Consider the following 14,401-nt stretch of genomic DNA (forward strand, 5'->3'; position numbering starts at 1 on the left):
TGTTTATCTAAGTGGCTGTTCAGGAGAAGGATCTGGTAAAACAAACAAACAAACAGTGAAAAAGTCTGTATAGAACACGTAAGAGGAGAATAAACTTTTTCTTTCAATTTAGTGCTTTACAGGCTCTGTCAGATGTGCTGCCTATAGAACAACTAGACAGGTCTGGACACAGTGCTGTTTTAATTACTAATGATCAGAATAGGAGATATAACAGCCAGTGACAATCCCTATCACTGCAAACTATTTTTCTACTTTTTTCTACTTTTTTTTTTTTTTTTTTTTTTTTTTTTTTTTTTAAGACCAAGAATGTGAGGCTGGACTGTAACTTAAGTGTACAGCAAAAGAAAGCTAGGGACTGCTCCCTGTCTCTGAGGGGAAAAGGGACATCTGCACTGTTTAGGGCAAGGCCTTTGGATTAGATTTATTGAAAATCCATTCTGGATGCTTTTTATTACCTCACTATTATCATTTCACAAAATGTTGTTGCTGTTGCTGTATTTTTTCTGCACTTCTGGAGTCCCTGAAGATAATCTCTACTGGTTCAGAGATTAATTGCTAGATACACAATAACAATGGACCTTCCTACTGATACTGTTGGCATAAAGAATGTCAGCATTCTTACCTGCTCCATTACTATGTATGTAAGCAATATTTTCCATTGTTCAATTTTACTTCTTCACAGTTTTAGATTTTGATTCTGCTAATATTTATCTCTTGATTTTATCCACTCTTCCTGCAGTTTAATCATTCTTAATTCAGCTCTGCATATTTGTGCTATTATTTTATATATAACTTTTGTCATATATTGTGCATACCATTTTGAATAATTTCTCTTTGAATTTTCATTCGTAAAGTGCTCCTGATGCAGATGAATTATTTTCTTGTAGTGCACCCTCTCTTTCATACATCACTTTACCCTAATATATTTTATTTTGCCACTTTACAATAATACAGTCTCATTCAGCAACTGGCAGCTCTGTCAGATCTCCTGCTGATGCCAGAAGATAATCCTAATGTAGGCAGTATAAAAATAACTCTGCCACAATGTGACACTTCTGTTAATGTCAGACTACTTTTTTGAAGTACTGAAACATCTAACTTCTTTGCAAAGGCAAGCTCTCTGGGGATCAAGTGTAAAGGAGGAGTTGTCTTTCAATAGTGAAGATGTGAGGAGTCATCACTGCATAAGAACGCCACCCCTGGATGCTAGCATATCTAGAAAGCGTTACTCAGTAAATGAGAAATAATGATTCTGGTACCAACCTGCAGAGTGATAATTCTTACAAGACAGAGGAGTATGGGGAATATTGCAACGTGCAGAAACATGTAAGGGTGTCTTTTCAACCCTCCTTTCTGATACATGTCTTGTATGTTTAGCTAGGAAAAACTCCTTGTAATTGTGAGCTTTAGAAGCAGTAGGGATTACTTTTTTCTAAGGACTCTTGCCAGAAATTATTCACCGTTCAGTTCACATTCTTCTATTTCACATACTTTTCTGCCAGTGTGAAATTTCCCCATCTCCTTCCTTTGTGATATGATCCCCAATCTTCTCAATGTTCTCCAAGCTCTTCACATTTACCTTTGGTGGAAGAAAATAACAGAGGTGAATCAGGACCTCACATTTACTTTTTTGTGCACCTTTTTTCCCACAGAAGCAAGTGCAGCTGAAGAAGCTGAGGGGATAAAGGGAACAGAAACTGCCAGTGAAGCTGCCATGATGAATTGAAAAGCACAGGGACAACTCAGTCTGAATGTGCATCTGCATTGCACTATTCCTGTTCTTATTTGCTACCAAAAAAAAATTTTTTTGTAGGGTGCAGCAGCAGTGCTGTGCGGGGGAAGTTCTTCACAAGTTGGAATAATTGGTATTTCTCTGTTTTGCACCATTCAAGTACAAGCTATAAATATATGAAGCTTTTCTCATAGGTTTTGTTTTCTTTCAGATATAACACTGAACATTAATATAGTAATGATATGCGGAAACATAAACTTAATGCTGCCAGTTCATTTGCATTACTGAAACTTATTTCTTGTATTTATAACTTTCTTATTATTTTTTGGTGCATTTTAAAGGTGTCATTTTTCAGTATTTTAATCACAAGTAGTTGAATAAATCATAAGTAGGTAAGAAAATGAGTTTAGATACAGTAGTCCTACTGTATCATTTTTATTTTTTTTAATCATTCTATCAGCTTCATTGGAGGGTGGTAGAAACTTAAAATTTGTTTTCAAAACAGGGATATTTGTCTTCAACACCTGTTTTAATTGCATATGTTGTAGCGTTAAGCATTTTCTGTCATGCCTTCATGTACAGGTATATCTAAGTGATACTGTATATCAAAGTGAAGTTTCTGTTTGGCTAGGGAGAGACTTGTGAACTAGGAGTTTTGAACTTGCATATAAAAAAGAAAGATTTATACAGCAATATGTGGAGTACCTGTAGATGGAAACAACATCCTTGGGTGTCTACCATATGTAGGAAACAAAAATTTGACTGTCTCAATTATTACAAAAAAAAAAAAAAATCTACTGGTGGTATAAAACCTTGGTATTTCTCTGCTGCCTTTTTGTTTTGTTTTGTTTTGTTTAACTCATAAATTCCCATTTTAAAGTATCACAAATCAAGCCATTGAGGGTGTAAAGAAGGGTGTGTCAGTAAGGCTAGGAATCACATTACCTACATTTAGCCAAACAATAAGCAGTTGCATATAACCCTCTGTTACCCATTTAAAAAAAAAAAAGTACCTGTCAAAATCTTTTTTTTTTTTTTTCTCTTTGCTCGCTAGAAATGGAGTATAGGTATATTAGATGTAAAACTTTTTCTTTTTTTTTTTTTTAGATTGCCAAAATTAAGTGAGATAAATCCCAGCCTAGGAAATATTTGAGTTTAACCATGTGGTTCTGAATGATTTCATCCCCATTCTGTTCCTGCCCTGTATGTATTTATTTAAAGCAGTGTAGTAATTACAGTTGCTTTATGCTTCCTTTTCCTAACTGCCTGCAGTCTTTGCAGATCCAGGATTTTGGTTTTAGCTCTCTTGTCTCCAGCTCCCGTTACTATACTGCAGTGCTGAATATTAATGCAGTCCCAGCAAGGTGTAGCCTACTCCATTTGTATTCCTGTCTCAATGCACCAGCTGTGGAAGAATGTAGAGTGCATGTGGTGCTGGGCAAAGTGCAGAGTGCATACTTCTCTCTCCTTGAGAGGTAACATGGTGCAGAAGGAGTTCTTTCCTCTCCTTACAGCCCCACATTAGGGCTGCAGCCATCCCTGCTTTGAATGACCTAAGTCGGTACAGTGAAAAGCTGTGGGGTCCAAAGCATTCTTTCCTATTGCCTGTACCAACAGGAAGCTGAACTGGTGGTGAAGATGTTCTTCACAGTACTCTTCCCTCATTCTCCAGAAAAACTGCATCCAGAAAATCGAGTCTCACACTCAATTTTCCAGGCACATCTGAACACAATATAATAAAAAGTAAGATAAGAAAAACCATATCTGTTATATATGGAGCTTAAGGAGTTTGAACTGAGCCAGAGAGGCAGGTGAAGGAGACAGGATCACTGCTAGCCCTGCTTATGTGCACCATTTTATATTATTGTAGTCTTACTGCTTAGCATGTCTGTGGTCACCTGCATAGAAATAATGTATTACGTTTATATAGCTTGGCTTCTGTGTAGTTACTCTGTGTGTGTATTTGTCTCTGAAGCACTGGAGACAAGCTGTAGCTGAAGCTGGGCAGGGTGTGATGGCATTCCTCCTGATGTTACAGGGTTCCATGTGCCTTTTCATTATGTCCTGCACAAATGCTCAGGATTAGGCCAGTAGGATCAGGCCACTCACTAAACCAGACCAGTGTGGGCAGAGCTGTGTGGGGGAGCTGTGAGGAGACGTGTTGGGAATCCCTGCTTTGCTTGGTGGCTGCCTGTCAGCTCCAGTCCCCTCCTTTTGTCCTTGTCTGTGCTATGGTACTTGCGCCCACACCTGCAGGCTGTGCCCTGCCTGTTGTGGTTATCCCTATTCCTCCTCCAGGGTGGTGGGGAGGTGGTGCAGAGCATGGCAGAACCCCTCTGAGGGGCTGGCAGGCTCTCCCAGCACAGAATCACAGAATGGCCAAGGTTGGAAGGCACTTGTGAAGTTCATCAGTTACCCCTACCTGTCTGGTCCCACTAGCACACCTGCACCATTCAAGCAAACAATTCCATTCAAACAGGCTGAAAAAGGGAGTGCATGGGGAAGAAGTCTTGGTGGCCCATGATGCGTTAGGGATGACTGATGACTTCATATAGGCCTGAGCCTTTATATCTGCCTGTGTCCATAAAGTGAAGGCTCCTGCTGTCATCTTAAATTCCTCTATATCGCATTGTGTTCTAAGGCTATTTTGTTTGCAGCCATGGGTAACTACACAGAATAACTTGTTTTTGCCATCCATTAATTACAAGTGTATATATACACATTTATATCATTACATCCTACAATTGTACTTTGCTAAAACAAAATAGGCAATAGTCTAATGGTCATTATATTGTTATTTTATCGCTAAACAAGCTGTAAAACAGCTTCCGACAGCCCAAGACAAGTCAAGACAAACCCTTACATAGTTTGAGGCTTCTGTCATTCGCATAAAGCCTGTTGGTCTCTTAAGATGTGCTTGGTGTGGCTGGGATGGAATTAACATTCTTAATAGCAGCCGTTGTGGTGCTGTGCTTTGCATTTGTGGCTAAAACAGTGTTGATATCTCAAAAGTGGTTTTTTTTTTTTCTGTTGCTGAGCGGTGCTTGCAGGACATCAAGGCTTTCTCTTTTTCTTACTCTGACCCCCTCCACCCCTCAGTGAGGGATGGGCAAGAAATTTGGAACAGCTGGGACAGCAGACGCAAATTGGCCAAAAAGGTATTCCATACCATCATCATTGTGCTCAGCAGTAAAGCTGTGGGAGCAGAAGAAGGTGGGCATTTGTCTTCCCTGGTGACTGTTGCTGGCAGACTGGCCATTGGTCTTGTAGGAGGTGGTGAGGAATTGCCTTTACATCACTTTTTTTTTTTTTTTTCTTCACCTATTAAATATACTTTATCTTGACCCACAAGTCTTCTTGCTTTTCCTGTTCCTATTCTCTCCCTATTCCTGCTGGAAAGGGGAAGTGAGAGGGCAGCTGTGCGGGCCCTCAGCTGTTGTCCAGAATTGACTCACCATAACAGGTAATGGTGTCACTGTATTTACTAAGCTACATGACTACAGACATGCTCTGCTTTTCTGCGGATTTGATCTTTCAAATCTGCTCTTGTCAGGATACAAGAGAGGGCCCTGGATTTCTTCTGCTCTTTTTCTGTCGAAATTATAGCTTTTCCTATGCATAATTGTAGCTTTTGGTATTTATCACAAACCTTTCATTTGTTACAAAATAGGCTGTGCAATGACAAGATCCTTTGGAAATGTTTATCAGTTGCGTGACTCTTTCCAGCTTATAACCCTGCATGTAAAGGAGTCTATATATACAGTCACTTAGTCTTATTCCATTTCATTACTACACTTACTAATATTTCACTTTAAAGAAGGGAATATCTGCCAGGATTTGTCCACCACTCATCTGTGGAAGCTATGACTGCCAAAGAAAATCTAAAATCAGCAGGCCTCTTATTTGAACAGTGAGAAGAAAGATATGTAACTTTATACTGACAATAAACTAAAGGAAATTCTAAGCAATATTCCCTTCGTCTTTAAACATGTCATATGCACTATGGCATTTGTTTTCATAAGTGAGGTGTCTACAGGTCAGTATAATATTTTTACCCGGAGTGGAAAAGTTAAATTCATAAATGCAAATCGTTATGAAGGATTTCATGAAATCTCAGATAAAAGATTTCCAGTCTTTTGTTTTGTAAACTTAATATAATAGTAAAAATACAGTATTTGTGCATGGAACTATTTATTTTCTTATAATTTGAAAGTGTTAATACAGTGTTCAATAGCTACCTCAATGTTAATTGCATCATAGAAACTCTTCATATCAGCATATTAATAACTCTGAGTATAATTCCATCTCTGTTTCATAGATGAAAATGGCAAATAAATGCTGTTCTCCCTCAGACCAGGTAAGACTTTCATTATTTTAACAATTTTTTCTAATTCTTGTTTAGCTGCAAAATTTTAGAGTTTACATGGACACATTTAGCCCATTTGCAAATTATAAAACCATGTTTTCCGTGTTTTTAAGTTCTGAATTGTCCTTTTTAGTGCATAATATATATACATGAAAGAGTGGGGGCAACGTAAATTACAACCATGTTGTGGAAAGCATACTGTGTGTTTGCATGCAGTATAATTGCAGTGAGTCTGACAAGTTAACTCTGTATTTACATTGCATATCATGCACAGATAGCCAAGCAGTGCATTAAGAAACCAGTCTGTTTTGGATATATCAAGCTGTGCAGATTACATGTTTGCCATGAGCATTTGTTTGGGATTTGCAGAGCTCAGCCTGGTGAGATATTGCTTCTGCTCCAGCTAGTCAAATGTCCCAAAGACTCAAGTGAATTTACCACACTGGGAAGCCTTCTTACTTCTTTACATTTTTTTTTTTTTTTTTTGAGGACAATCATACGATCCAACCCTAACTACCTAATTTGATTTCCTAATGTTCTGGTTTAGCCCCGGCAGGCAGCTTAGCACCACCCAGCCACTTGCTCACTATCCCCAGGTAGGATGGGGAAGAGAATTGGAAAGGTAAAAGTGCAAGAGCTCATGGGTTGAGATAAAGACAGTGTACTAGCGATGTGTGCAATCAAAGCAAACCAAGGAATTCAGTCGCTGCTTCCCATTGGCAGGCAGGAGTCAGCCACTCCCAGGGAAGCAGGACTCATCACGCCAAATGGTTTCTTGGGAAGACAAACACCATCACTCCCAACATACCCCTCTTCCTCCTTCTTTCCCCCGGATGTTATTGCTGAGCATGATGCCACACACTGTGGGACATCCCTTTGGCCAGCCTTGGCCAGCTGTCCTGGCTGTGTCCCCTCCCAGCTCCTGGTGCACCCCCAGCCTTCTTGCTGCAGAAAAGGAGCAGGAAAGTCCTTGGCTCTATGTAAGCACTGCTCAGCAATGACTAAAGCATCGATGTATTATTGCCATTATTTTCATTAAAAAAAAATCCAAAATACAGCATCGTACAAGCCTCTACAAAGAAAAGTAACTCTGTCCCAGCCAAAACCATGACACCTAAATTAAAAAACACAGGTTAGTGTCCATAAACTACCCACATAATCAGTGCATAAAATTATTCTCTTCCTGAGAGTTGCTCAAATGTAGCGCTTGATATTGGTGCTTAAAATCAGTCTTTATAAGAGTCTTTTCTCTCTCTTTGCTCTAATGGAGTCCTAAGAAGAGTAGCCTCTTAGCTTATCATCTAAGGTAGGTGCCTAAAATTAGGTAGTACTTATCCCACTTCTTCCATGCAGAATATGAAAGCAAAATAAGATACAATTAGAACTTTAATTTCAGGAACTGAAAATTTAAGGCAGGACTGACAGCAGCAACAATGGATTATTCTCTTGTGTGGAGAGTTACCCTAAGCCATGCCATACTAGTTAGTCTACTACAAGGATTTAACATATATACAGAAATTACAAGAAATTACAAGGTGTTCAGTAAATACCACTGCTAAAGCTGTGGCTCTCTGTATACAAAACCTGTATAGATCTCAGATAACATCTAGGCATTGGATACTTTTAGAGAATATTGGTGCTCCACAAGGATAGAGGGGGATTGAGCCAGTTTGTACATTATTTTATTGAGTACAAAGGCTGTTGACAGTCACCATTCTACAAATACTATCAGTTTTGATTCTGCCTGATATAATTTATTACAGTGCTCTAGAGACTTGAGAGCATTATCTGTCCTCCACTAAAATAATATGGTTTCTTCTTGGTAGAAATAGGAAAGTATTGATCAGATATTATTTAAGACTATATATTTTATTCTTATGCTATGAAACAGGCTTTTCCAGCTTCCAGTGATGTCTCTTTCCTCGTTTGTTTTGAATTTTTTTAGTTGAAGGAAAAAGTGAACTCCCTACCTATGTATGCATCTGTATATTTAATTTTTCTTCCGTAGTGATTGTGAGGATTTCAGTATTTATAAAAGTCTGTAATTTAGAGCATTGTGAGATCCCTTAAGTTTAGAGTCTTGGTCAAGCTCTTGTGTTTTTTTAGCAGGCTTGTGCATGGTGGTATCTCAGAGACAATGCATTCTGCATCTGCAGCCATGTAGTTGTGAAACTCCCACTAAATTATACCGATGTTTCACATCTGTATCTCTGCCAACCCATAAAATGATTGTGAATCTGTTTTCACTGCAGAGATACTTCACCAGAATTATTCATTGGCCTTTACAGTCAAGGCTTGCAAAGACTGCAGTAACACAGTAATTGAATTAACTGAGGTTTGAATCATTTTATGTTGTTGTTTCTGCCATATGTCTTCCATAAAGAAAGAGTCAGATGCCTAGATCATGAGCTCTTCATTGACCTCTGGAGGAAATCATACAGAAAATGAAATCTAGAAACAATGATGCACCAGCAAGGGATAAATAGGTAACAAAAAATTACCCTCAAAGTGCATTCATTGGAAGAAGAGAAATAAAATTGTTTGTTTTCTACTCAGCATATCAGAAGTCAGCCTTCACTAAGAATGTCAACTGCAACAGGTTTTTCTTGCAATTAGTAATAGCAAAAATAGTAAAATCTCAGATTATAATATGAAAGAAAGTTTTGGTGATATTTGTGCCTGGTGGTATTTGAAAGACTGGTCAAAGTAATCTCAGAGCTACAATCAAGATATTTCAAGAAATTTAGAATAGAATAGAATAGTTCAGTTGGAAGGGACCTTCATAGATCATCTAGTCCAACTGCCTGACCTCTTCAGGGCTAATCAAAAGTTAAAGCCTATAGCAAGGGCCTTGTTCAAAAGCCTCTTGAACATTGACAGGCCTGGAACATCAACCACGTTGCTAGGAAGCCTGGTCCAATGTTGGACCACCCTTACAGTATGGAAATTTTTCCTAACGTCCAGTCTGAACCTCCTATGGCACAGCTTTGTGCCATTCCAGCACATTCTATCATTGGTTACCAGGAAGAAGGGATGGGTACCTCCCTCTCCACTTCACTTCCTCTCCTCAGGAATTCATAGATGGCAGTGAGGTCACCTCTCAGACTTCTTTTCTCCAGACTGGACAGCTGGCTAGCTTCCAGTCAGCAGAGACCTCCTCAGACTGCACCCTTTGGTAAATGCTTGAGAGGGGTCCAACTATAACATCCACCAATTCTTTCAGCTCTCTGAGGTGAATCTTGCCAGACACCATGGATGTGAGTGTTACACTGATACAATTGATTCTTTACAATTTCAGTGACCACAGATATAAAGTTACTTTTTTTTAATTTTTTTTAAATGCCTCCACCTTTTCCCCTTTCTTACTTGTAAGGTGACTATCCACTCAAAGTAGCAGTCCAATGTTGTCCTTTGACCTCCTTTTGCGGTTATCATGCTTGAAAAAAGTATGTTTGCAGGGTGACATACCAAAAGACTAGCAAGGGTAAAACATGGCTGTAAATGGAAAAGAAAGAAAAACAATAGAATTATAATCTAGTCAATTTAACATCAATCACTAGAAAGAAATTTAAAATAAATAAGTAAAATATTTGTATGCATCTGAGATAACAGATGAGTGACTGCCCTGAAGGATTTGTCAAGAATAAATAGTGACAACCAATCTAATTTCCTCGTGTGGATGGGTGACATGGGTGACAGGTGTTTCTGCAAAATATCTTGATTTCAGTAAGGCTTATGACATTTCTTGACACAACAATATTTTAAACAAGTGTTATCAAGATTTGGTTGTACAAACTTTGTTAGATAATCCAATAATAGGTATAAATGGTTCACTTTCAAAACTGAATGATGTATTGACCAGAAGTCCTGAAAAGACCTGTCCTGGATCCAGTTCTCTTGAATATTTTATTTATGGTGTATTAACAAAAGTAATCCTATTAATTTTGCAGACTTGAGGCTTTAAAGAATAGCACTAGACATAAGAATGATCTTGACATATTGAAAAATGAGTCTGAAAAACAGGGTGGAAGTCAATTACAGTACAGCATGTAAGCAAGTATAATCAGCAAATGTATGTCAGAGGCCACAGGAACAACTGGAAAGGTGTTTACTGGAAAATACTTGAAAAGCATGTGGAGAGGCAAATTCCGTTAGTGAGCTTTGGGCCATCTTCCATTGCATTGCTAGCATTTGCAGGTAGAGTGGAGGGGACACCTCACTGATTCCTGACTGCAGAAACCAGTGAGATAGATGGTCAAGAAAACAACAGATTTACTAATACGGTTTATTTTTACATCAGCCTGTTGTAATAGGTACAGGGCTGGTCAGCCAGACCTTCCAGAAGCCCCATTCACACAGATTATCTACCTCTACCTCTTTTACCTCTTTTTTTTTTTTTTCTTTTTTTTCTTTTCTTTCTTTTTTTTTCCTTTTTTTCTTTTTTTTCCCTTCCTCCCCCTCCAAAGAAAAGTAACTCAGCCAAATTTTAATCTTTCTGTTGCTACTTATTTTTTATGATTTTACATGCTTATTGGAGTATTACAGCTTTTGGCTGTGATACTAGCACCAACCATCAGTAAACCAGCCCCCGTTTTTCACTATCTTTTTGACATTCATCTCTCAAATTGAGTTCCTGTACTTCCTATCCATATATTTCACCTGCTAGTTTACACCATTATGGCCAACCACTTTTTGCTTCGCACTATACACAATGTCCAGCAGTTTCTCAAATTATTACTTCATCAGTTTAATGTCAGGCCAGTGTAAAAACTCTTACATGGTAATGGTGATTCATGTTAGACATGAGGAATAGATTTCCTCATTACTTGTAAAACTAATAAATTTATGGGAGATCCTGGGAGAAATTTTGAAGGCCCTTCTACTTGAGATTCTTCGGCCAATAAGGAAGTATCTCTTACAAACAAAATAGATATCATTAGACCTGCATTGCAGAGACGTAATTTACTGAATTTCTCAGAAGCCTCCTTTCCTCTCTGTTTTTGATGATTATATGAATCCTAATTCTAAAATAAGGAACTTACCAGATATGGAGGGTTTGTTCCTTATAGCAGAACTGCTGCCCCGGGTATACCATGAACATTTTCTCTTGGCTTCATGCTGCAGATTAAAAGAAGTCCTGCACATACTCCTGTAAGATCAATTTTCCATCTTTATCCCTCCCCCCCCCCCCCCCCCCCCCAAAAAAAAAAAAAAGAAAAAAAAAAGTTTTAAAATTATATGCCAATATTTTTTTTTCTCCTATTTGTTCATACAGAGAAATTAAATTCTTGCAAACAATAGCTTTACAATTTACACCAGTAGAAAAGAAACAGGACTAAATTTCTTCAAGCATAAAGTAACAATGTAAAGGTTACTTCTTTGGTAATTGTTTTAAATGTATTTGTATGGGAGGTCAGTTATGCAATTCCTAATGAAATTCTCTTGATCTGCTTCAGAGATTCTTTCACTGAAAATACAACTTGTTCTAAGCACCACTTCAAAGCACTTGAACTTTTCAACCTATAGTCAGTTAGCTAATATGTAGTGCCTCTGTGAGGTAAATAATAATTACTACTATACTGATTTTAGAGAGGATGCAGATAAAAAAAAAAATCAAAAAAAAAAAAATCAAGAGATTTGCCAAACTTTCTGGAAAAAAAAACAAGCCTTAATATTGAATACCAATTCTGAATACCATGGTTGTATTTCTGAACACACTGTTCTCTAAAACATGTTTCTCAGTGCATCCATGCTGTTTATATGTTCCATTTTTGAGTGTTAATTAAATAGTTTATATTAGATTTCTCTTCAAAGTTGTAAGACTTGTAAACACTGGATTCTAGAAGCTCTAGAATGGGTCAGATGAAAGAAACTTAATCCTATTTAAGTTAAAATGTACAGAGGAGTGTATATAAGTATTGTGCCTTACCCTAATGTGTTGACTGCGTCTTCTAACATTCAGCTGGATCTATGGTGTGTCTGGCAGTGCATGGAACAATGTAATTCTGTCTTCAGTTAAAAGTCATGTTTTCTGGTTAAGCTGTCTTCTTTGGCTGTTATAATACATCTGAAAATTGAATAAATAACAATTGTTCTTTATTCTCCTTTTCGCTATATTTCTGCCTTGTGGATTGTCAGAAAGAATTTAGAGTACGCTCTTAACAGCTTTTAGAACACACTGCTTTTCCACTCAATATCATAGAGATGCTATTTCACTGGATTAACACTATGAGATCAGTCCTTCTCCTTCAGGATGATTCTCCAATTAAAATTATTTTAACACAATTTTAAGCAGAACTGTCGTGATTGTTTGGGGGAATCGCATGCAGAAGGAAGCTGAGACTCATTTTCAGTTTGCATTTTCTTCTTTGAGGATTCCTTTGCAACAAATGTAGTTTCAAATATATATTTTTTTTCCAAAATGGCAGAACAAACACATTGAGTCTTTATTTGGTGAAGAAGAGAATAGCATTTTAGGTATACTTTATTGTTGTTGTAGTGTCACTAAAATGTAGAGTAGACATGTAAAACAAACAAATATGAAGTACCTGAGCTTTCAGTTTGTAATTAGTTTGGACAGTTTCTGCTGCACAAATAGTTCTACTGATTTAGTATAATACGAGAATCATAACAGAACCAGGCATCTGCTAGTAGAGAAAAATAAGAATTACAATAGTTAAATAAGACTTGACCATCAGCTTGACCTTGATACGAATGTTGCTTTTGGAAAGAGAAAAGGAGCAAATGTGCTGCATGAATACAGAATTAAATCTAATTAAGCAAAAGTAAATTCAGATTCAGGTGCAGTTAATGCTCATTAATTCTGAATTCTTGCAGGACATAATCTGTGGAATGATTTCCATGAAAATATCAGAGAAACACAGTAACTGGAAGAACTAGCAAGTAAAGATAGGAGGAAAAACACAAATGAAGAGGTTAAGAAGTCAAGGCAAAACTACTTGGGTTTGATATGAGAAACATTGAACTGAACTGACTGAACCAAAAGCAAAAGGATTTACAACTAGATTTAAAACATTTACAGAATATGAGTCTTGTTTTGGTGATAGCCATTCTTAATGATCTCCAGATTCAGTGAGGGAACTTGACCATCTTCCTATCCAGCTCACTAACTTAGACACAAATATGGTCTTCCAGAAAGAGAAGATGTGAATGTGTTCAAGTACTGAAACTTGTTAATTTGATCAAATACCAGGTCAGGTTGCTCAGAGAGACTATGGAATCTTCATCTTTGATATTCAAAAAACAAACAAACAAAAAACACCTGCTATTATGCTAATTGTGTTATGTCATATGTTATATGTTATTTATGTTGATACTCAAAACTCATTTGGACAGATCTCTGAGCAAACTGACTTACATTGGCTTTAAGCAGGGTGTTGGACTAGATGACCTCCAGAGGCCTCTGTCAGCATTTGATTTTGTGTGGATCTTCTTTCCAGAAAGGCCCTTAGATATCATCAAAGAGAACAATGTCGGCTCTGACAGAGCTGCTTTGATGTCTTACAGAGGGGCTAAGAAATTCTTAACTGTGTAGAGATGTGCATTTTGTTTATTTTGGTTGCACTTGTTCACAGGACAGTTATATCTGACATTTAGTCATGGCAGCTGATCTACAATTCTCACCAGGCATTCCTTTCACATGAGAGGCAACCATGCACTGTGGAAGGGCCACAGAACACAAGGACAGTATTTGGGCAGTATTACACTGAGCTACAGTATAAAAGCTGAGCATTGGGGTACCACTGCCTGTTGCACTCAAGAAGGATTTCTTTTTTTTTCAAAGGAGATTTACCACTACATGTCTTCAAGAGAGAATTTTGTGTTTTGGACTGTAACCTGAACAAGACAGTTATGAGAAAAAGTTAGTGGCATCAGCCCCAAATTCTCCAAGCCTCCGTGTTAAACCAAGAAAGAGGTGAAGCAATTTTCACTACCCAAAGTACTCTGAATCCGTATTTTGCATCAGCAGCTAACTCTTGGGAAGCTGCATGAATTCACATACATATCAGTCTTCATAGTTTCCTTTGTCTTAGTACAGACATGTCACTATTTGTGGTGTTCAAGCTGTGCCTAGCTGGAACTTAGAAAGTTTGCTTTGAAGCTGGAGCATGTAAAACACTGAGTGTCATCATCTCTAAGTTGCTCTGTGGTTTCATATCTATAACATTATGTTTTGAATAGCAAAAATTTTGTAACCATTAACCAAAACTTCTAGTATTCCTTTTTTGGGGGTTGGGGGTGGATCATTGTATATGTGAAAGGCATACAAATACAAAAGGTGA

The 14,401-nt window shown here is 37.7% G+C and overlaps 1 protein-coding gene and 1 long non-coding RNA gene across 9 annotated transcripts in view; one reads left to right on the forward strand and one right to left on the reverse strand.

Moving 5' to 3' along the window:
- Window positions 1–14,401, forward strand: part of SNTG2 (syntrophin gamma 2) — a 271,731-nt gene that overhangs the window by 204,197 nt on the left and 53,133 nt on the right. For 7 of the 8 annotated variants that reach the window (XM_035322209.1, XM_035322211.1, XM_035322213.1 and 4 more), the window contains one exon: window positions 6,051–6,089. The exons of the other annotated variant lie outside the window; for it this stretch is intronic. In XM_035322209.1, the coding sequence (XP_035178100.1) occupies window positions 6,051–6,089 (39 nt within the window). The remainder of the gene's footprint in view (window positions 1–6,050; window positions 6,090–14,401) is intronic. 8 annotated transcript variants of the gene reach the window in all.
- LOC118164591 lies at window positions 1,681–14,211 on the reverse strand. The gene is made up of 3 exons (XR_004749556.1): window positions 14,201–14,211; window positions 12,647–12,651; window positions 1,681–1,788 (listed from the first exon to the last, which is right to left on the reverse strand). It is a non-coding gene; the product is annotated as an uncharacterized LOC118164591 (long non-coding RNA).

Source organism: Oxyura jamaicensis, chromosome 3 (assembly GCF_011077185.1).
Source record: "Oxyura jamaicensis isolate SHBP4307 breed ruddy duck chromosome 3, BPBGC_Ojam_1.0, whole genome shotgun sequence".
Classification (NCBI taxonomy): domain Eukaryota; kingdom Metazoa; phylum Chordata; class Aves; order Anseriformes; family Anatidae; genus Oxyura; species Oxyura jamaicensis.